General features: G+C 43.4%; 1 protein-coding gene across 1 annotated transcript in view; it reads left to right on the top strand.

Moving 5' to 3' along the window:
• Positions 1–23,409, top strand: part of LOC134356352 (fatty acyl-CoA hydrolase precursor, medium chain-like) — a 75,755-nt gene that overhangs the window by 37,789 nt on the left and 14,557 nt on the right. The window contains exons 8-10 of the mRNA XM_063067248.1: positions 1,223–1,357; positions 12,040–12,114; positions 18,172–18,316. Coding sequence (XP_062923318.1) covers positions 1,223–1,357; positions 12,040–12,114; positions 18,172–18,316 — 355 coding nt within the window. The remainder of the gene's footprint in view (positions 1–1,222; positions 1,358–12,039; positions 12,115–18,171; positions 18,317–23,409) is intronic.

Raw genomic sequence — 23,409 nt, 5'->3', positions numbered from 1 at the left:
TACTATCAGCTCCTTGGTTTTTGTGATGTTCAAGTCCAGGTTATTATGACAACCTCATTCTGTCAAATGCTGTACCTCCTCCCTATAGGCTGTCTCATCACAGTCTGATATGATACCTATTAGGGTGGTATGTCAGCAAATTTGACAATGGTGTTGGTGGAGTGTCTGGCAGTGTCCTGTCTGAGGAGTTTGTGACTATGTAGCTGTCCTTGTAGCCAGTAAGAGTCTTTATCCCCTGCCACATACACCTGGAGTTGTTATTGGTAAAGTGCTCCTCTATACGCTGTTTCTATCTGCGCTTGGCCTCTCTGATGCCGCTTTACAGGGCTCTTCTTGCCTGCCCATAGGCCTGTAGATCCCCAGATTTAAAAGCAGCATCCCGTGTTCTTAGCAAGATCCTCACTATGCTATTGAACCAAAGTTTTTGGCTGGGGAACACCTTAACAGACTTTGTGGCCATGACATTCTCAGCACGAAAGTTTATATAAGAACGTTAAGAGCCCTGTGTACGTAGCGCTCCTGATGAATATCTCTGATGGGTAGGAATGAGACATCGATGTAGCGTAGCTGTTAGTGTGATATTATTACACCTTGGTGTGTTCTGGGGCTCGGCGTTCAATCCTGGTGCCATTCTGCAAGGAGTTCTGTACGTCCTCCCTGGGGAAGATGTGATTTTTCTCTGGGTCTCCAGTTCTCTTCCCCCACCCCCAGTCCAAAGACGTGGAGGGTAGGTTAACTGGTGGAAGTTGTCCCATGATTTAGCTCGGGTTTGTCAGGGGTTGCTGGGCAGCAAGGCTCGAAGGGCAGTGGGGCCTAATCCACAGTGTATCACTAAGTAGATCAATCAATGATCCTCTCAGTCGTCCTTTCAACCCTTTGTCGGGACTTGTGTTCAGATGCCTTGCAATTCCCAAACCAGATGGTGATGCAGCTGGTCAGGAGGGACCTTTTATGTCTCAATCTCCTCAGCATGCTGTTGTGCTTTCTTGACCAAAGAAAGCTTCGTATTCAGGGGAGTGTGTAAATCCATCTCGTGTTTGAACTGTTTTACACTGTTTTTGACACTGTCAAGTTAAGTTGCTTTTTATTGTCATTTCAAACATGGAAGCTGCTAGTACAGTACACAGTAAAAACGAAACAACGTTCCTCCAGGACCATGGTGCTACTTGAAACAACAATTGGTTGCCGCAGTTAAACTTTTCTGCTTTATTTTTCCAAACAGATGATTACACCTATAGTGGTGGATGGGATCTTCCTAACGAAAAATGCCGAGCAGGTCTTTGAAGCCAAAGAAATGACTGTGGTCCCCTACTTGTTGGGAATCACCAATCACGAAGCTGGTTGGTTATTATCAATGGTAAGAGCAAATCTATCAATTTAACCTTATTGTAGAGTTGCCGCCCTAAACTTTGACCCTCCCTCTGCCTCCACAGATGCTGCTTGCCCCACTGAGTTCCTCCAGCATTTCTTTTGCTCTACATTTCAGCAACTGCAGTATTTTGTATCTCCAGATCAGTTTATGTCCAGATGCAGCCTGACCTCCACTGCCAGAATGAGGCCGAACTCATTTTGGAGGAGCAACACCTCATATTCCACCTGGGTAGCCTCCAGCCTGATAGCATGAATATTGATTTATCTAACTTCTGCTGATTTTGACCCCCCCCATCCTTCTCTCTTTTTCCATTCCTCATTCTGATTAATCTCTCACTCCTTCTCTCCTCCTCACCTCTCTCTGTTGCTCCTCCTCCTTCCCTTTCACCCCTGGTCCACTCTTCTCTCCTATCAGATTTCTTCTTCAGCCCTTTACCTCTTTCACCTATCACCTCCCAGCTTCTCACCTCACCCACCTAGTTTCCCCCTCACCTGGTCTCACCTATTACCTGTCAGCTTGTACTCCTTCCCCTTCTCCCACTTTCAAATTCCGGCGTCTTCCCCCTTCCTTCCCAATCCTGCTGAAAGGTCTCAGCCCAAAGCGCTGACTTTTTACTCCCTCCATAGATGCTGCCTCACCTGCTGAGTTTCTCCAGCATTGTATGTGTGAGTGTGACTGTGTTGCTCAAGTTTTCCAGCAATGCAGAATCTCTTGAGTTTAGGTAATTTTTTGGAATAATATGTTGGCTTGGAGTATTCTATTCAGCTCTGCTAATTAAGCTGGAGAGTGCAGAGGAGGTTCATGGGGATGTTGCTGGACCTCGAGGGACTGAGTTACAGAGAGAGGTAGAGCAGGCTGAGACTGTTCTCATTGAAGCTTTGGACAATGAGAAGTGACTTTATTGAGAAGTACATAAAAAAGGAGGGAGAGAGAAACCGGGGAATTATACACCGGTAAGCCTGACATTGGTAGTGGGGAAAATGCTAGAGTCAGTTACCAAAGATGTGATAACAATACGTTTGGAAAGCGGTGAAATCATTGGACAAAGTCAGCATGGATTTGTGAAAGGAAAATCATGTCTGACGGGTCTCATAGGATTTTTTGAGGATGTAACTAGTAGAGTGGATAGGGGAGAACCAGTGGGTGTGGTATATTTGGATTTTCAAAAGGCTTTTGACAAGGTCCCACATAGGAGATTAGTGTGCAAACTTAAAGCACACGGTATTGGGGGTATGGTATTGATGTGGATAGAGAATTGTTTGGCAGACAGGAAGCAAAGAGTGGGAATAAACGGGACCTTTTCAGAATGGCAGGCAGTGACTAGTGGGGTACCGCAAGGCTCAATGCTGGGACCCTAGTTGTTTACGATATATATTAATGACTTAGACGAGGGAATTAAATGCAGCATCTCCAAGTTTGTGGATGACACAAAGCTGGGCGGCAGTGTTAGCTGTGAGGAGGATGCTAAGAGGATGCAGGGTGACTTGGATAGGTTTGGTGAGTGGGCAAATTTATGGCAGATGCAATTTAATGTGGATAAATGTGAGGTTATCCACTTTGGTGGCAAGAACAGGAAAACAGATTATTATCTGAATGGTGGCCGATTAGGAGAAGGGGAGGTGCAACGAGACCTGGGTGTCATTATACACCAGTCATTGAAAGTGGGCATGCAGGTACAGCAGGCAGTGAAAAAGGCGAATGGTATGCTGGCGTTCATAGCAAGAGGATTCGAGTACAGGAGCAGGGAGGTACTACTGCAGTTGTACAAGGCCTTGGTGAGACCACACCTAGAGTATTGTGTGCAGTTTTGGTCCCCTAATCTGAGGAAAGACACTCTTGCCACAGAGGGGGTACAAAGAAGGTTCACCAGATTGATTCCTGGGATAGCAGGACTTTCATGTAATGAAAGACTGGATCGACTAGGCTTATACTCTCTGGAATTTAGAAGATTGAGGGGGGATCTGATTGAAACCTATAAAATTCTAAAGGGATTCGACAGACTAGATGCAGGAAGATTGTTCCCGATGTTGGGGAAGTCCAGAACGAGTGGTCACAGTTTGAGGATAAAGGGAAAGCCTTTTAGGACCGAGATGAGGAAAAACTACTTCATACAGAGAGTGGTGAATCTGTGGAATTCTCTGCCACAGGAAACAGTTGAGGCCAGTTCATTGGCTATATTTAAGAGGGAGTTAGATATGGCCCTTGTGGCTAAAGGGATCGGGGGTATGGAGGGAAGACAGGTACAGGGTTCTGAGTTGGATGATCAGCCATGATCATACTGAATGGTGGTGCAGGCTTGAAGGGCCAAATGGCCTACTCCTGCACCTATTTTCTATGTTTCTATAATCATGAGATAAGGTGATATATGCTAATTTTTCCCCTGAGTTGGGGAATCAAGAACAAGGGGACACAGACAGGGCAGAGAACCTGAGGGGCAACCTTTTCCACACAGAGTTGTCCCTATATGGAATGAGTTGCCAGAGGAAGTGGTTGTGGCAGGTACATTAAGAGCATTTAAGAGGAACTTGAGTGAATACCTGGATGGGAAAGGCTTAGTGGGATACAGGCAAATGGGAAGAACTTTGACGGGACTACTTGGTCAGCATGAAGTAAATGGGCCAAAGGGCTTGCTTCCATGTGATAAGACTCCTAGACTGTCTGCTGAGAAGCTGACTGATGAAAGTGTGTTCCAGAGATGCATATGATCTCAATGGTGATGATCTTCAGGGCAAGTCATGGAGATGTCAATGTCACTGAGCGGTTCAAGGTTCGAGTGGATGGTTTTTAAACTTTGGATAAAAAACGTGAGCGATGTGAGGCAAATCTTTGTGTCAGTGTCTGTGAGGGCAGTATGCTTAGCGTAACACTTTACAATGCAAGCAGTTGCCATCGGGCTCAATTTCCGCCATCGGGCTCAATTTCCACCACCGCCTGTAAGGAGTTGATGCATTCTCCCGGTGAGTGTGTGTTTCCTCAGGGGTCGCCGGTCTCCTCCTAGATTCCCGATGTAGGGATTAGTGTTAGCAAGTTGTGGACATGCTATGTTGCTAAGGTTCAGCATGACAACATTTGCAGGCTGCCCACAGCACAGCCTTGGACTGTGTTGGTCATTGACATAAATAACGCATTTCAATGTACGTTTCGATGTATAGTACTGTGCAAAGGTCTCAGGCACATGTATAGCTAAGCTTTCGCACAGACCTGTATTTGTCAACATGGAGCAGAGAGCGAGTTTGTAAATCTGGCAGGAGCAAAGGATGTTGGGAATGGTGAGGGTGGAGTGCCACAGGAGGGTGTGGGACAGGTGGCAGAGAAGGAGTGCCAAGGGCGGGGGTGGCGCATGAGCAGACACCCCCAGCCCTGAGATACCAGGCAAGATCATTTGATTCCAAATAATTGGTTTATTGATCAGAGACAATGTCTCTCTGAGGCTTTCTGCTCCTTCACCACTCTCTTCTCCTTTTTCTACCATGAGTCCCCTCTCCCGACACCCTTCCTACTCTCGGTCCACAATACAGACCCATATCAGAATCAGGTTTATCATCACTTTTTTTTATTTCAAAATATACTTTATTCAAAAATAAATATATACAATAAACCATCCAATAACTTTCCATCCTTTACATACGTTTCCATTATAGTCAGTACATATCCGTATATATAGCCACCCACGTGGCACTCCAGTAGTTCAGCTTACCATATCATTGTTGAGGGGTATACTCCCCGCCCCCCAACCCCTCCCACTCCCACGGGTGGAGAAACCTATACTGTGGTCCTTCCCCACCGGGCCCTTGCGGTGGCTGCACCGAGTTTCAGTGCGTCCCTCAGCACGTACTCCTGCAGCCAAGAATGTGCCAGTCGGCAGCATTCTCCCACGGACATCTCCATGTGCTGGCAGATCATCAAGTTTCGGGCCGACCAAAGAGCGTCTTTCACCGAGTTGATGATATGCCAGCAGCACCGGATGTTGTTCTCCGTGTGTGTCCCCGGGAACAGCCCATAGATCAGAGAGTCCTCTGTTACACAGCTGCTGGAGATGAAACGTGACACTGGCCCGTCCATCCTCCTCCACACCCTCTTTGCGAACTGACAGTGTGCAAAGAGGTGGGACACAGACTCCTCCTCACTGCAGTCCTTCCGTGGGCAGTGGGGTGCGGAGACGACGTTCCGGGCGTACAGGAGGGCTCTGACTGGAACAGCCCCTCTCACCACCAGCCAGGCGAGGTCCTGGTGCCTGTTGGTGAGGTCTGGCGATGAGGCATTTTGCCAGATGAACCGGGCGGTCTGCTCAGGGAACCACCCCACTGTGTCCATCACGTCCTTCTCCTGCAGTGCCTGCAGGACATTACGTGCCGTCCACTGCCTGATGGCCCTGTGGTCAAAGGCGTTCTCCTGGAAGAACTTCGCTACGTAGGACAGATATGCCGGTAACGACCAGCTGACTGGGGCGTTGTACGGGAGTGGTGCCAGACCCAACCTTCGTAGCCAGGGCGACAGGTAGAATCTGGGCACATTGTGGTACTTGGTGCCCACATACCTGGGTTCTACACACAACCTGATGCAGCCACACACGAAGCTGGCCATCAGGGTGGGGGCGACATTGGGGACATTCTTGCCCCCGTTGTCCAGGGACTTGTGCATGACGGTCCGTCTCACCCGCTCCATCTTGGATCCCCAGACGAATCTGAAGACAGCTCGGGTGATTTCCGAGCTGTAGGAGCGGGGGACGGGCCAGACCTGCGCCAAGTACAGCAGCCCTGAGAGCACCTCACACCTGATGACCAGGTTCTTGCCCGTTATCGACAGGGAGCGCCCTCCCCACAGTCCCAGTTTCTGTTTCACCTTGGCAGTCCGCTCCTGCCAGTTCTTGTTGCACGTCTCAGCCCCTCCGAACCAGATCCCCAACACCCTCACGTGGTCAGACCTGATGGTGAAGGGGGCAATGGATCGGTCGGGCCAGTTGCCAAAGAGCATGGTTTTGCTCTTCGTGCGGTTGACCCTGGCCCCCGACGCTAGCTCGACCTGTTCGCAGGTGCCAAACAACCTGCGAACTGACCTCGGATCAGAGCGGAAGACAGTGACGTCGTCCATGTACAGGGAGGTTTTCACTTGGGTCCCTCCACTGCCTGGCAGCGTCACCCCTCTTATGCCCTCATCCCTCCTGATGGCTTCCGCAAAGGGTTCTATGCAGCAGACAAACAAGACGGGAGAGGGGACAGCCCTGCCTGACTCCAGACCTGATGAGGAAGCTGTCTGTTTCCCACCCGTTGACCTGGACTGCACTACGGATGTCTGTGTAGAGCAGTCTAATCCAATTCCGGATTCCCTCCCCAAATCCCATTTTGGAGAGCACGTCCGCCATGTACGTGTGCGGTATCCTGGTCCAAGCTGACCAGGCAGGCGTCCACCCCCCTGTCCTGCACGTAGGCGATGGCTGTCTGAGATCTTCCTGCCTGGTACAGAACAGGTTTGGTCTGGGTGGATCACTTGTTCCAGAGCAGACTTGACCCTGTTGGCGGTAGCCTTGGACAGGATCTTGTAATCCACATTCAGGAGAGCGATGGGTCTCCAATTTCTAATGTCCTCCCTTTCCCCCTTCTGCTTATAGATGAGGGTGATGATGCCCTTCCTAAACACTCAGACATACTGCCGGCCAGAAGCATAGCATTGTACACTTCCAGCAGGTCTGGGCCCATGCAGTTCCACAGAGCCGAGTACAACTCAGCCGGTAAGCCGTCGCTTCCGGGAGTCTTACCCGACCCAAAAGAACGGATGGAGCCTGTCAGCTCGTCCAGGGTCAGTGGCTGATCCAGACTCTCCCGCTTGCCATCTTGCATCTGTCATGAAACTTGGTTTTTTTGTGACAACTGTATCATGCAAAGCATATAATTAGTACAGTAGTATACTGACCAACACTAAACTAGGCATGACAACCCATCTCAGAGTACTGAAATGTTACATTTATCCAGTTATGTTATATGGATCAGAGTGTTGGACAATATCTAGTAACATGAGGAAACAAATTGAAACAACAGAGATGTGGTTTTTGAGGAGGATGCAAAGAATATCATGGACAAAATGAATATCTAATGAGGATGTCATGAACAGAGCAAGCACAAAAAGAGAAATAATGTATGAGATCATGAAAAGGCAACGTAACTTCATTGGACATGTGATTAGGAAAGAGGAGTTAGAAAGCACGGTAATTATGGGAAAGATTGAAGGGAAGAAAGCAAAAGGAGGGCAAAGACAAATGATGATGGAGACAGCAGCCAAAGGACTGGAAATAAATACCAATGAATTGATCCACTTGACCCGAAACGGAGTGTGTGGGCCATGGTAGTCAAAGCTCAAACTGGGCATGGCACCTGATGATGATGATGATGATGATGACTGTGCAAAGGTCCCTGGCACCCTAGTTTTATATATATATCTGCCTCAGACTTTTGCACAGTACTGTATGTGAGAAATGAAACTAATCTTTAAACAAAAGCTGGGTCACTGGCATTGTAAAGCGTTACGTTAACCACTTTGCTACTGTGCCATCTCTGTCACTGTAGGTAGTACTGGTTGTCATCAATTGTCATCCCCGACTACTCTGCAAACACCGAAGTTTCACAAACATCAACATGCCCTCAATGAAGGACTCGCGTTCTGTCCTTTTTCATCCTCCCAAGTACATCAGCCCTGTCGGACTCACTCCCGAGTGCATCAGCCCTGTCGGACTCACTCCCGAGTGCATCAGCCCTGTCGGACTCACTCCCGAGTGCATCAGCCCTGTCAGACTCACTCCCGAGTGCATCAGCCCTGTCGGACTCACTCCCCAGTGCATCAGCCCTGACGGACTCACTCCCCAGTGCATCAGCCCTGTCGGACTCACTCCCCAGTGCATCACCCCTGTCGGACTAACTTGAGTGGGTTGCAATTCATGGGAAATTGGCACCAGTATTGGGGAAGGAGGGAGCTGTACCAATGGGACGGGCTCCACCTGAACCATGATGGGAGCTGGATCCTAGTGAATTGCATAACTGGGGCTGTGGATGGGGCTTTAAACTAAGTAGTAGGGGTGTGGGTTCAACAGATTGGAGAGGTATGGAAAGTAAGTAAAAGAGAAACATGCGGATAAAGATAAAGAAAAAGCAAAAGATAAAAAAGAGAAAAGTAAGAGTGGAGTGAAAAAAAATCAAGTGCAAAAGAGTAAAAAATTACAAGATTTTAAAAACACAATGAGTGTAAGGGCGCTTTATTTGAATGCCCGTAGTATTCGAAACAAGGTCAGTGAACTTGTGGCTCAAATCAGTACAAAGAGGTATGATTTAGTAGCCATTACAGAGACATGGTTGCAGGGTGGAGAAGATTGGGAATTAAATATCCAAGGATATCAGGTAATACACAAGGAAAGGCAGGAAGGTAAGGGAGGTGGGGTAATGCTCTTAATGAAAGATGAGATCAGGGCGATAGTGAGAGATGATATAAGATCTAAGGAGCAGAATGTTGAATCCATCTGGGTAGAGGGAAAAAAAATCACTGGTGGGAGTTGTCTATTGCCTACCGAATAATAACATTACAGTGGCACAGGCAGTAAACAGAGAAATATCTGAGGCGTGTAAGAATGGAACAGCAATTATCATGGGGGACTTTAACTTTCTCATAGATTGGGTGAATCAAGTAGTTCGAGGCAGTCTTGAGGGGGACTTCGTGGAATGCATCGTGATGGCTTTCTTGAACAGCATGTTACTAAACCTACTTGGGAACGTGCTATCTTAGATCTGGTCCTGTGCAATGAGACAGGTAAAATTAGTGATCTTGTAGTTTGGGATCCTCTTTTGGAAAGAGTGATGACAGTATGATTGAATTTCTCACACAAATGGAGGGTGCAATAGTTCAATCTAAAACCAGTGTATTATGCCTAAACAATAGAGACGACAATGGGATGAGGAAGGATTTGGCTGGTGTAGACTGGGAACACAGGTTATATGGTGGGACAGTTGAGGAACAGTGGAAGACTTTCAAAGAGATTTTTCACGGTGCTCAACAAAAGTATATTCCAGTTAAAAGCAAGGACAGTAAGGGTGGGGAGAGCCAGCCTTGGATAACTAAGGAAATAAAAGAAGGCATCAAACTTCAAGCTTGTGTATACAAATTTGCCAAGAGTAGTGGGAAACTGGAAGATTGGGAAAACTTTAAAAAGCAACAAAGTACCACTAAGCAAGAAGTAAAGAAAGGGAAGCTAGATTATGAAAATAAGCTAACACAAAATATAAAAATGGATGGTAAAAGCTTTTATAATTATATAAAGCAGAAAAGCAGTGAATGTAGGTGCCTTGGAGGACGAGAAGGGGGAATTGATATTGGGTAACGAGGAAATGGCCAAGGTTTTGAATGACTATTTTGTGTCGTTCTTCACAGTGGAGGACACATCTAACATGCCAAAGAGAGATGTTATGGATGTGATGGGAGGTGAGGACCTGGATACAATAGCTATCACTAAAGAGGTATTGCTGAACAAACTTGTGGGCCTGAAGATAGATAAGACCCCTGGTCCTGATGGAATGTATCCCAGGGTACTGAAAGAAATGGAAGAAGTTATAGTAGAGGCTTTGGTGATGATTGCCAAAATTCTCTAGACTCTGGGCAGGTCCTGGCAGATTGGAAGACGGTGAATGTCATTGCACTGTTCAGAAAAGGATGTAGGTGAAAGGCAGGTAACTATAGGCCAGTTAGTTTAACATGTTTGAAGCTACCACAAAAGAAGAAATAGCAAGGCATCTGGAAGGAAACGGATCCATCAGGCAGATGCAGCATGGATTCAGCAAAGTCTGGTCCTCTTTAACAAACTTACTGGAGTTCTTTGAGGATATAATGAGCACAGAGGATAGGGGAAACAGTTAGTTACTTGGATTTCCAGAAGGCGTTCGATAAGGTGCCATATAAAAGACTTGTCTATAAGGATACATAGAATTGGGGGTGATGTATTAGCATGTATATAGGTTTGGTTAACCAATAGAAAGCAGAGAGTTGGGATACATGGGTGTTACTCTGGTTGGCAATCAGTGGTGAGTGGTGTGCCGTAGGGGTCAGTGCTGGGCCTGCAGCTGTTCACGATATACAGTAATGATCTGGAAGAGGGGGACGGGTGTAGTGTATCTAAGTTTGCTGATGTTACTAAATTGAGTAGAAAAGCAAATTGTGCATAAGATACGGAGAAATTTAGTTAGGTTAAGTGAGCGGGCAAGGGTCTGGCAGATGGAGTTCAATGTTAGTAAATGGAAGGTCATCCACTTTGGAAGAAAGAATGAAAGCAGATTATTATTTAAATAGTAAAAGACTGCAGCATGCTGCTACACAGAGGGACTTGGGAATGCTTGTGTCTGAATTGCAAAAGGTTGGTTTGCAGGTGCAGCAGGCTATCAAGATGGCAAATGGAATGTTGGCCTAGGAGGGATTGAATTTTAGAGCAGAGAGGTTATGCTGCAACTGTACAGGGTACTGGTAAGGCCGCACCTGGAGTACTGCGTGTAGTTCTGGTCTCCTTACTTCAAGAAGGATATACTGGCTTTGGAGGCGGTGCAGAGGAGGTTCACCAAGTTGATTCCAGAGATGAGGGGGTTAGACTATGAGAAGAGATTGAGTTGCCTGGGACTGTACTCACTGGAATTCAGAAGGATGAGAGGAGATCTTATAGAAACATACAAAATTATGAAAGCGATAGATAAGATTGGGGTCAGGAAAGTTGCTTCCACTGGTAGGTGAGACTAGAACTAGCGGACATAGCCTCAAGATTCAGAGGAGTAGATTTAGGACAGAGATTAGAAGAAACTACTTTTCCCAGAGATTGGCGAATCTGGAATTCTCTGCCCAGTTAAGCAGTGGAGGCTACCTCAGTAAATATATTTAAGAAAGGTTGGATAGATTTTTGCAAAGTAGGGGAATTAAGGGTTATGGGGAAAGGCAGATAGGTGGCGATGAGTCCATGGTCAGATCAGCCATGATCTTATTGAATGGTGGAGCAGGCTCGATGGGCCAGATGGCCGACTCCTGCTCCTATTTCTTATGTTCTTATCCTTAGTAGTGTTGGTTGCTACTGCAAATGGTGCATTTCACTGTATGTTTCAATGTACGTGTGATCAATAAATTTGAATCTGAGTTTATTGGAAATTTTGTTGCAGTTTTCATCAGGAATTCTTCGCTTATTGCTGAATCTTTGGCAAGAGCCCAGCTATGATTCCCACCCCACAGCTCTTTCATTGGCTGAGACAATGAAACTTAGCCAGCTTTGGATCAAGCCACTCTCCTTGATCACTGGCCGCAGTCTGTCATCTATGCCCACCAGGACTACCAAACTCAAAACGGTTACTTTCTCCAAGCGGTAAGGCTGATCAACACCTCCACACCCCCAATCACCACTACTTTATCATTTCCTGTCAGTCACCTTATGTACAGATACTCCTTTGCTTAGTTTATGTGTATAAGCTATCTGAAGAATTTATACTTATTGCATTTTTTATATCATGTTTGTTTGTGTTTTTTTGTGCTTCTTCAGTTCTGGAGTAAAAATTATTCTGTTCTCCTTACACTTGGTCCAAGAAATGGCATTAAACAATCCTGAATGTTGAAACTAGCAATGTACACACTGGTCATCAATTTTCACTGTTATCTGCTTCCAGGTGTGGAATTCACCAGGCTGGGAGGACGGACTGGACAGGGAGACCTCCAAAAAAATCCTCTATGCAACAAAACTCGTGAGCTTCTATCCAATCTCATCTCTGGACTTCACTCCCCTCAATTCTGAACTGATTCCATAACCTACAGACTCACTTTCAACTCACCTTCTCAGTATTTTTTTTCTATTTGTGCAATTTGTCATCTTTGGCACAAGGTAGTATGTCAGTCATTGTTTAGAGCATAAGACATAGGAGCAAATTAGGCTATTCAGTCCACTAAGTCTGCTCCACCATTCCCTCATAGCTGATTTATTATCACTTTCAATCCTGTTCTCCTGTCTTCTCCCTGTAACCTTTGACATCCTGACAAATCAAGGATCTATCAACCTCCACTTTAAACATACCCAATGACATGGCCTCCACAGCTGTCTGTGGCAATGAATTCCATTCCAAATGCACCTCCCTCTAGTCTGAGGCTATGCCCTTTAGTCCTAGACTCCCCTGTTATAGGAAACATCCTCTCCGTGTCCATTCTATCTAGGCCTTTCAATATTCACCAGGCTTCAGTGAGATCTCTCATTGGTTGTAATGGAGCTTTCACCAGCAACTGATCCAGACATTAGAAGTTTGAGAGGAGGGGATTTCCCTCATTTCCACTGCTTGAGCAGTAAAAGGCAGCAGTGGATCATGCCAGTGTAATAGAGCTTTTACCAACAACCAAAATGTGTTTGGGATTGATTAGCAAGAGGAAATTTAAGGAATGCAGAATCACACATGGCGGCCATCACCTGAGTGGACAGAGTCACAGTGGTGATCTTGAGGCATCAGATCTTCGAGGCTTCTGCAAAAAGTGGCTTCAGTCAGAGAAAGCAAAGAATAGAAAAGCTCGATGTTGTTTTATTTCCCTTCCCTTCTTTATATCTGCTCAGCTTGGACAGTAGAGATGCCAGGCAGGACAGTTGAATGCTCCTCTTGCGGGATGTGGCAACTACAACTGCGAGAAGTACATCCAGCTGCAACTTCTAACAGTAAATTGGATTAGACATCGGCCTTGTGTTGAAAGCAGAGAATGGTAGTACAGGGTTCCCTCTCTGACTGGAGTCCTGTGACTAGTAATGAGCTGCAGAGATCAGTGCTGGTCCTTTGTTGTTTGTCATCTGTATTAATGACCAGTTAATGTGGTTAACTGAATCAGCAAATTTGCAGTTGACACGAGATTTTAAGTGTAGTGGACAGTGAGGAAGAGGGATCTCTATCAGCTGGAGAAATGGGCTGATAAATGGCAGATGGAATTTAATGCTGACAAGTGCAAGGTTTTATAAGTGCAAGTAGATCTTACACAGTGAACAGAAGGGCACTGAGGAGTGTGGTAGACTGGGTTGTAAATAAAATTTTTGGCATCTTGGCCTTCAAAAATCAATGTATTGAGTACAGGATGCTATGTTGAAGTTGTATAAGGCATTGGTGATGCCAAATTTGGAGTATTATGTGCAGTTGTAAACAAGGTTGAAAGAGTACAAGAGCAAATTTACAAGGATGTTGCTGAGTCTAGAGTGTCTGAGTTATAAGAAAAGATTGAATAAGTTTGGGGTGTTTTCCTTAGAACATAGAAGACGGAGAGAAGATTAGATAAAGGTATACAAAATTATCAGGGGTATAGATAGGGTAAATACAGGCAGGCTTTTTCCATTGAGGTTGGGTGGGACTACAACCAGAGTTCGTGGTTTAAGGGTGAAAGGTGAGACGTTTAAGGGGAACATGAGGGGAAACCCACCTTCACTCTGTGGGTTGCACGAGTGTGGAATGAGCTGCCAGCACAAGTGGTGCATACAAGCTCAATTTCAATGCTTAAGAGAAATTTGGATAGGTACATTGATAGTAGGGATATGGACAGCTATGGTCCTACTGCAGGTTCATGGGAGTAGTCAGTTTAAATGGTTTCAGCATGGACTAGATGGGCCAAAGGGTCTGTTTCTGTGCTGTACTTCTATATGACTCTATGGTTTCAGTGACGACTCCCATTGGTTTCAGTGAAATCTCTCCATGACCACTCTATCCAGACCTTTCAATATTTGATAGGTTACAGTGAGATTCCCTTTCATTCTTCCAAACTCCAGAGCCATCAAATGCTCCTCATAAGTTAAGCCAGGGTATTTCTCATTAAACTGCTCCCGAACCTCTCCAGTGCCAGCACATCTTTTTTAGGATAAAATGTCCAAAACCTTACCTATACTATATATGCTTAGTTTTTCATAAATTCTATTGTCTGTCTTAATTTTCCTGTAAATGCCTGTAAGGAAGTGAATCTCAAGGTGGTATTTGGAAATGTACATACTTTGATCATAAATTTACTGCGTGAAGAAGTTTGTTTATTTACTTAGAGATACAGAGAGAAACAGCCCCTTCTGTCCCAACAAGCTACACAACTCAGCAGCTCACCTCTATTAACCCTAGCATACTCACAGGACAACTTACAATGACCAATTAACCTACTAACCGTCTTTGAACTGTGGAGGGGAAAAGAGCACCCAGAGGAAAACGCACAGTCACAGGGAGAACGTAGAAACTCCGTACAGATGGGGCTGGCATTGAACTTCGAACTCTGGAATGCCCTGAACTGTAAAAGTGTTGCACTGGCCACTATGCTACCATGGCGCCCAGTTGCCCGTCAGGTCTTCTTTCAATCTTTACCCCTTCTTAAATCACACCCCCTAGTTTTTGGTTCTCTTTCGCTGGGAGAAAGGCCGTGCATTCACCCTGTCTGTGCCCCAGCCTGTTAGGAGATTGAGGTTTACAAAGTTCTGCTGTATGATGGCTGTACCAGGGTGGTAATCTCAGGATTGCTACATGCCAGTGAGGGTAGGAATAGGATGCTCTGGAGGATTAACAAGTGGCTGAGGAACTGGTGTAGGGGGCAGGGTTTCAGATTTCAGGATCATTGGGACCTCTTCTGGGGCAGGTGGGACCTGTACAAGAGAGACGGGTTACACTTGAACTACAGGGGGACCAATATCCTTGCAGGGAGGTTTGTTAGTGCTATTGGGGAGGCTTTAAACTAGATTTGCAGGGGGATGGGAACCAGAGTGCCAGAGCTGACAGTGTGGCTGGGGTGAAAATAAATGATGTTAAAAGTTCAAGCAAATCCGCTAATAGAAAGGTTGTGAGTGGTGGTAAAAATCTTCTGAGGTGTATATATTTCAATGCTCGGAGTATCGCGGGGAAGGCGGATGAGTTGAGGGCGTGAATTGACACGTGGAAGTATGACGTTATAGCAATTAGTGAAACTTAGCTACAGGAGGGGCAGGACTGGCAGCTTAATATTCCAGGGTTCTGATGTTTCAGATGTGATCGAGGCAGAGGAATGAAAGGTGGGGGAGTAGCATTGCTTGTTAGGGAAAATATTACAGCAGTGCTCAGGCAGGACAGATTAGAGGGCTTGTCTACTGGGTCCTTGTGGGTGGAGCTGAGAAACAGGAAAGGTATGGCCACATTAGTGGGATTGTATTACAGACCACCCTATAGTCAACGAGACTTGGAAGAGCAAATCTGCGGAGAGATAGCAGGCAACTGCAGGAAACATAAAGTTGTGGTAGGGGATTTTAATTTTCCATATATTGATTGGGACTCCCATACTGTTAGGGGTCTAGATGGTTTAGAGTTTGTAAAATGTGTTCAGGAAAGTTTTCTAAATCAATATATAGAGGGATCAACTAGAGGGGATGCAATATTGGATCTCCTGTTAGGAAACGAGTTAGGACAAGTGACGGAAGTCTGTGTAGGGGAGCACTTTGGTTCCAGTGATCATAACACCATTAGTTTCAACTTGATCATGGACAAGGATAGATCTGGTCCTAGGGTTGAGGTTCTTAACTGGAAGAAGGCCAAATTTGAAGAAATGAGAAAGGATCTAAAAAGCATGGATTGGGACAGGTTGTTCTCTGGCAAGGATGTGATCGGTAGGTGGGAAGCCTTCAAAGGAGAAATTTTGAGAGTGCAGAATTTGTATGTTCCTGTCAGGATTAAAGGCAAAGTGAATAGGAATAAGGAACCTTGGTTCTCAAGGGATATTGCAACTCTGATAAAGAAGAGGGAGTTGTATGACATGTATAGGAAGCAGGGAGTAAATCAGGTGCTTGAGGAGTATAAGAAGTGCAAGAAAATACTTAAGAAAGTAATCAGGAAGGCTAAAAGAAGACATGAGGTTGCCTTGGCAGTCAAAGTGAAGGATAATCCAAAGAGCTTTTACAGGTTTATTAAGAGCAAAAGGATTGTAAGGGATAAAATTGGTCCTCTTGAAGATCAGAGTGGTCGGCTATGTGCGGAACAAAAAAAATGGGGGAGATCTTAAATGGGTTTTTTGCGTCTGTATTTACTAAGGAAACTGGCATGAAGTCTATGGAATTAAGGGAAACAAGTAGTGAGATCATGGAAACTGTACAGATCGAAAAGGAGGAGGTCCTTGCTGTCTTGAGGAAAATTAAAGTGGATAAATCCCCGGGATCTGACAGGTGTTCCCTCGATCCTTGAAGGAGACCAGTGTTGAAATTGCAGGGGCCCTGGCAGAAAAATTTAAAATGTCGCTGTCTACAGGTGAGGTGCCGGAGGATTGGAGAGTGGCTCATGTTGTTCCGTTGCTTAAAAAAGGATTGAAAAGTAATCTGGGAAATTATAGGCCAGTAAGTTTAACATCGGTAGTAGGTAAGTTATTGCAGGGAGTACGAAGAGACAGAATCTACAAGCATTTGGATAGACAGAGACTTATTAGGGAGAGTCAACATGGCTTTGTGCGTGGTAGGTCATGTTTGACCAATCTATTGGAGTTTTTCGAGGAGGTTACCAGGAAAGTGGATGAAGGGAAGGCAGTGGATATTGTCTACATGGACTTCAGTAAGGCCTTTAACAAGGTCCCGCATGGGAGGTTAGTTAGGAAAATTCAGTCACTAGGTATACATGGAGAGGTGGTAAATTGGATTAGACATTGGCTCAATGGTAGAAGCCAAAGAGTGGTGGTAGAGAATTGCTTCTCTGAGTGGAGGCCTGTGACTAGTGGTGTGCCACAGGGACCAGTGCTAGGTCCATTGTTATTTGTCATCTATATCAATGATCTGGATGATAATGTGGTAAATTGGATCAGCAAATTTGCTGATGATACAAAGATTGGAGGTGTCGTAGACAGTTAGGAAGGTTTTCAGAGCCTGCAGAGGGACTTGAACCAGCTGGAAAAATGGGCTGAAAAATGGCAGATGGCGTTTAATACAGACAAGTGTGAGGTATTGCACGTTGGAAGGACAAACCAACGTAGAACATACAGGGTTAATGGTAAGGCACTGAGGAGTGCAGTGGAACAGAGGGATCTAGGAATACAGATACAAAATTCCCTAAAAGTGGCGTAACAGGTAGATAGGGTCGTAAAGAGAGCTTTTGGTACATGGCCTTTATTAATCAAAGTATTGAGTATAAGAGCTGGAATGTTACGATGAGGTTGTATAAGGCATTGGTTAGGCCGAATCTGGAGTATTGTGTTCAGTTTTGGTCACCAAATTACAGGAAGGATATAAATAAGGTTGAAAGAGTGCAGAGAAGGTTTACAAGGATGTTGCCGGGACTTGAGAAACTCAGTTACAGAGAAAGGTTGAATAGGTTAGGACTTTATTCCCTGGAGCGTAGAAGAATGAGGGGAGATTTGATAGAGGTATATAAAATTATGATGGGTATAGAGAGAGTGAATGCAAGCAGGCTTTTTCCACTGAGGCAAGGGGAGAAAAAAACCAGAGGACATGGGTTAAGGGTGAGGGGGGGAAAAGTTTAAAGGGAACATTGGGGGGGGCTTCTTCACACAGAGAGCAGTGGAAGTATGGAATGAGCTGCCAGATGAGGTGGTAAATGTGTGTTCTTTTTTAACATTTAAGAATAAATTGGACAGATACATGGATGGGAGGTGTATGGAGGGATATGGTCCGTGTGCAGGTCAGTGGGACTAGGCAGAAAATGATTCGGCACAGCCAAGAAGGGCCAAAAGGCCTGTTTCTGTGCTGTAGTTTCTATGGTTCTATTTCAGCTGTGCGCACACTATTGTCTTGTGAATCTGCTCTGCTACAGTTAACTGTGGCTGTGTTGATCCCTTTCTGAGGGCAGCTGACAGAGGAGGTGGCGCAACAAGCCCAGGACGAGTACATGGGAGACACACAGGACAGGACAGAGATCAGAGACCTACACCTTGAGTTGCTGGGAGATGTGTTTATGTTAGAGCCTACAATCCGAGCTGCCAGATATTTCAGAGGTAAGAGATCCAAACGAGTATCCTGTCTTCATGTCTCGCACCGTGAATACATAGAACATAAAACACAGAAGAGTACAGCACAGGAACAGGCCCTTCGACTCGCTATGTTATGCCAAACCCATTACGTAAATCATTAAATGGCCAATATATTCTGCCTGTACAATGTCCATATCCTTGCACTTTTCTCATTTTCATCCGAACACCAAATGTCTCTTTAATGTCCCTAATGTATCTGCCACCACGCGCCCCCCCCCGCCAGGCAGCGCATTCTAGGCACCCACCACACATTGTATATAAAAACTTGCTTCTCATATCACCCTTGAAATTACCTCGTCTTACCTCTCTGAGAGAAAACTTACAATTAACATCAACCCCTCTTACTCCCCCCCCCCATCACCTTAAAATTATAATCCTTAATATTAGCCATTTCCACCCTGAGAAAAAGTCTCTGGCTGTCCTAGTGATCTATGGCTCTTATCCTCTTTGACACCCTTTACATTTTATTACCTGTGACATTGTATATTTAACAGTCCATACTGGTCCCCTGCCTGAACTTGATTTGTTTATCTCCATGCCTCACCTGTTCACGTGCCTTTCACATGCCTCTTAAACACTGCTCTTCTATCTGCCTCAACCACCTCTCCTGGCAGAGAGTTCCAGGCACCCACCACTCTCTACGCATACGGTGGACACCGGTTAATTGGGACACATTTTGGCCCAATTAGCTGAAGTTTCATGGAAATAGTTAAAAAGATATTAAAAAAACAAGCTATTACTTAACTGAGTCACAACTTGTGTATTTAAATGAAATACAGAATAAATTAGAACACTACCAGTAGTACTATAGTACTATAAAACTGCATTAGTTCCTAATAGTTATAGAGCAATTAATCCAGTGTACGCTGCCTTATTCTTTTGATTTGACTGTAAATGAACAAAGTCAGAGCAGACATCGAATGCAAATAGCCAACTGTGTTTTTACAATGCTATCGATGATTGCATCTTCCAAATCTTCATTTTCATTGCAACATTCAAGGTAATTGTCAATACCTTCAAATTTTCCAGTTCCTAACTTGTTGGAGTAGTGAAATCATTTCAATTTCACTCCTGGCCTTTTCCAGCATCTCTAAGCCTGAATGCTTGGAACCACAGTGAGCAAAACAGTTCTGAATAGACTGACAGCTTATTTCTCACCAACTACTGGGGACAGGAATCACTCTTTCTTGAACACAATTGACACTCTTAAAAATTCCAAAATGCCTCTTAAACACTGCTATCATATCTGCATCCACCACTCTCTGCATATACAATGGAAATGGGTTAATCCCCATTCCTGTTGCCCCCTTTCACCTTATCTCCTAACATGTCTATCATCTCCCTCTGGTGAACTTCGCCCTTCCCTTTCTTCCATGGACTTCTACCCCCTCCTGTCAGATTCACCTTTCTCTACCTCTTTATCTCTTTCACCAATCAACTTCCCAGCTCTTTACCTCACACCCTCCCCCTCTCCCAGTTTCACCTATCAGCTACCACCCTATACTACTTCCTCCCCTCCTCCCACCTTCTTATCTGAATTCTTCTCTTCCTTTCCAGTTCTGATGAAGGGTCTTAGCCCAAAATGTTGCTTGTTAACTCTTTTCCATAGATGCCACCCGGCCTGCTGAGTTCCTCCAATGTTTTGTGTGTGTTATTTTGATATTTTAAACAGTTCGCTCTAAGCCACACAAGTGCACGCAACTGACTCTAGTTAGAAACTGTTCAGCAACACACTCCTGACACAATTCAGTGGCATAGTGTCCCAAATAAACAACAGGAATCTGGCTATTTTCTCAATTTGCATTTGTTCTTTAAGAGTTTTCCCAAATGAGTGGTTGCCCAGATTAATCAATCGCCAATTAATTGGAATCCACTGTATTTATGAAAAAAAACTTACCCCAGACACTTCCATGAAGCTTTGCCCCTCTCACACTAAGCCTAAAACCTCTAGTATTTGACATTTGGGAAATTAACCTGGGAAAAACACTGTCTGTCCCCACTCAGCCTCCGGCACTTCAGAGGAATTTTTATCCAAGTTTATTCAACTTCTCCTCACAACTTATAGCCTTTAATCACAACAACATCCTGGTGAACCTCTCCTGCATCCCCTCCAAAGCTTCCACATCCTTCTTGTAATGGGGTGATTGGAACTGTACACAATACTCCAAGTGTGGCCGAACCAAACTCTTATACGTGACTTGTCAACTTTTCCATTCATGTCAATCATTTCAAAACGTAGGAACATCGAGGAAGTACAAAAGGAAATCTAAAGTTCAAAGTAAATTTATTAAAGTACTTATGTGTCTACATATACAACCCTGGGCATACTCAATAAATCCATAAGAGAATTATAACCATAGTAGAATCAATGAAAGATTGCACCAACTTGGGCGATCAACGAATGTACAAAAGAGATAAACTGTGCATTCAAAAATAAAGAAAGAATATTAATAAATAAATGAGAAATAAATATCTTTCCTTCTTTTTAAATCTTTTTATTGAATAAGTATACATAAAGGTAAACCATATAGACACTAATACACTGTTAGAATATAATAAAATTACAGAAGATATTAATGCAAAAAAAAATACTACAAACAATATAACTTAAACATAACATACCAAGGTAACATAATAGTATACTAATTTTATTTATATATATATATATATATATATCAATAGAGAAAAGGAACCCCCCCCCAAAAAAAACCCACCGTGCAACTAACTAAAAGCAAAGCAAAGCAATGGGCTAACTAGAAACCAAACAGAGTTAAACTTAAGATCACGTCCTCAATCCCGACCTCCATTAAAAACAGTAAAAAAAAACAAGAAGGGTATATATTACATTAAATGAAAATATTGAATAAAAGATCTCCAAGTCTGTTCAAATTTAAATGAGGAGTCATAAAGATTGCTTCTAATTTTCTCCAGATTCAAGCATAATATCGTCTGAGAAAACCAAAAAAAGGTAGTTGGAGCATTAAGCTCTTTCCAATGTTGTAAGATACATCTTTTCGCCATTAAAGTAAGAAATGCAATCATTCTATGGGCTGAAGGGGAAAGATTACTGGAAATTTTAGGTAGTCCAAAGATAGCAGTAATAGGGTGAGGAGAGATATCTATATTCAATACCTTGGAGATAATATTAAAAATGTCTCTCCAAAAAGTTTCCAAAGTAGGGCAAGACCAAAACATATGAGTTAAAGAGGCTATCTGCCCCGGACATCTATCACAATAAGGATTAATATGAGAATAAAAGCGCGCTAACTTATCTTTGGACATATGAGCTCTATGAACAACTTTAAATTGAATTAGGGAATGTTTAGCACAGATAGAGGAAGTATTGACTAATTGTAAAATCTGCCCCCAGTCATCCACGGAAATGGTAAACCCCAATTCCTGTTCCCAATCTACCCTAATCTTATCAAATGGAGCTTTCCTAAGTTTCATAATAATATTATAAATCATAGCCGATGCACCTTTCTGACATGGATTAAGGTTGATTATAGTATCTAAAATGTATGTAGGAGGAAGCATTGGAAAGGAAGAAAGTATAGTACTTAGGAAATTTCTAACTTGTAGATATCTAAAAAAAAATGTATTCTTGATAAGTTATATTTATTAGATAATTGTTCAAAAGACATAAGGGAACCATCTAAAAATAAATCCAAAAACCGTGAAATACCCTTAGTCTTCCAAATTTGAAAAGCACGATCCGTAAAGGAGGGAGGAAAAAATATGTTACCTAAAATAGGAATCGCTAACCCAAATTGATTAAGATCAAAAAATTTTCTGAATTGAAACCAAATACGTAAGGTATATTTAACTATCGGGTTAGACACCTGTTTAAGGCGTTTCAAATCAAAAGGAAGAGAGGAACCTAAAATAGAGCCAAGTGTATAACCCTGAACAGATTGTAATTCCAATGCTACCCATTTAGGAATGGATACTATAACCTGGTCAAGTAACCAGAATTTAATATGTCGAATATTAATTGCCCAATAATAAAATCTAAAGTTAGGTAATGCTAATCCTCCATCTCTCTTAGCTTTCTGTAAATGTATCTTACCCAGTCTCGGGTTTTTATTCTGCCAAATAAATGAAGAAATTTTAGAGTCAACTTTGTCAAAAAAAGATTTTGGAACAAAGATTGGTAATGCCTGAAATATATATAAAAATGTTGGCAAAAAAAAATCTTAACTGCATTAATACGACCAATCAAAGTTAAATATAAAGGAAACCATTTAGATGAAAGTTGAATAATATGGTCTATTAATGGTAAAAAGTTAGTCTTAAATAAATCTTTGTATTTACAAGTAATTTTAATCCCAAGATATGAAAAATAATTATTAATCAATTTAAATGGAAATTTATAATATAAGGGAAGTTGTTTATTAATCGGAAAGAGTTCACTCTTACTAAGATTTAATTTATAACCTGAAAAAAGACCAAATTGTGCTAATAGCTCTAAAACAGCCGGGATGGATTTCTGAGGATTGGAAATATATAAAAGTAAATCATCAGCATAGAGTGATAATTTATGGGACTTTAATCCCAGTAATATTTGGAGATTCTCGAATGGCAATTGCAAGAGGTTCTAATGCAATATCAAATAATAAGGGACTAAGAGGACAACCTTGTCGAGTACCTCGAAAAAGAGGGAAAAAAGATGAACTTAAAGAGTTAGTATGGACCGAGGCCACAGGAGAATGATATAACAGTTTAATCCAGGATATAAATTTCGAGCTAAAATTAAACATTTCAAGCACCTTAAATAAATAAGGCCATTCTACTCTATCAAAAGCTTTTTCAGCATCTAAAGAGATAACACACTCAGGAACATTTTGTGATGGAGTATAAACGATATTTAACAGTGTGCGAATATTATAAAAAGAGTAACGACCTTTAATAAAACCAGTTTGGTCTTCCGAAATAATAGAAGGAAGTACTTTTTCTAATCTATTTGCTAATAACTTAGAAAAAACTTTAGAATCAACATTTAATAAAGATATTGGTCTATAAGATGCACATTGAGCAGGATCTTTATCCTTCTTTAA

The sequence above is a fragment of the Mobula hypostoma genome, chromosome 14, assembly GCF_963921235.1.
Source record: "Mobula hypostoma chromosome 14, sMobHyp1.1, whole genome shotgun sequence".
Taxonomy (NCBI): domain Eukaryota; kingdom Metazoa; phylum Chordata; class Chondrichthyes; order Myliobatiformes; family Myliobatidae; genus Mobula; species Mobula hypostoma.
The sequence above is the reverse complement of the archived record's forward strand: the minus strand, read 5'-3'. Positions and strand labels throughout refer to the sequence as shown.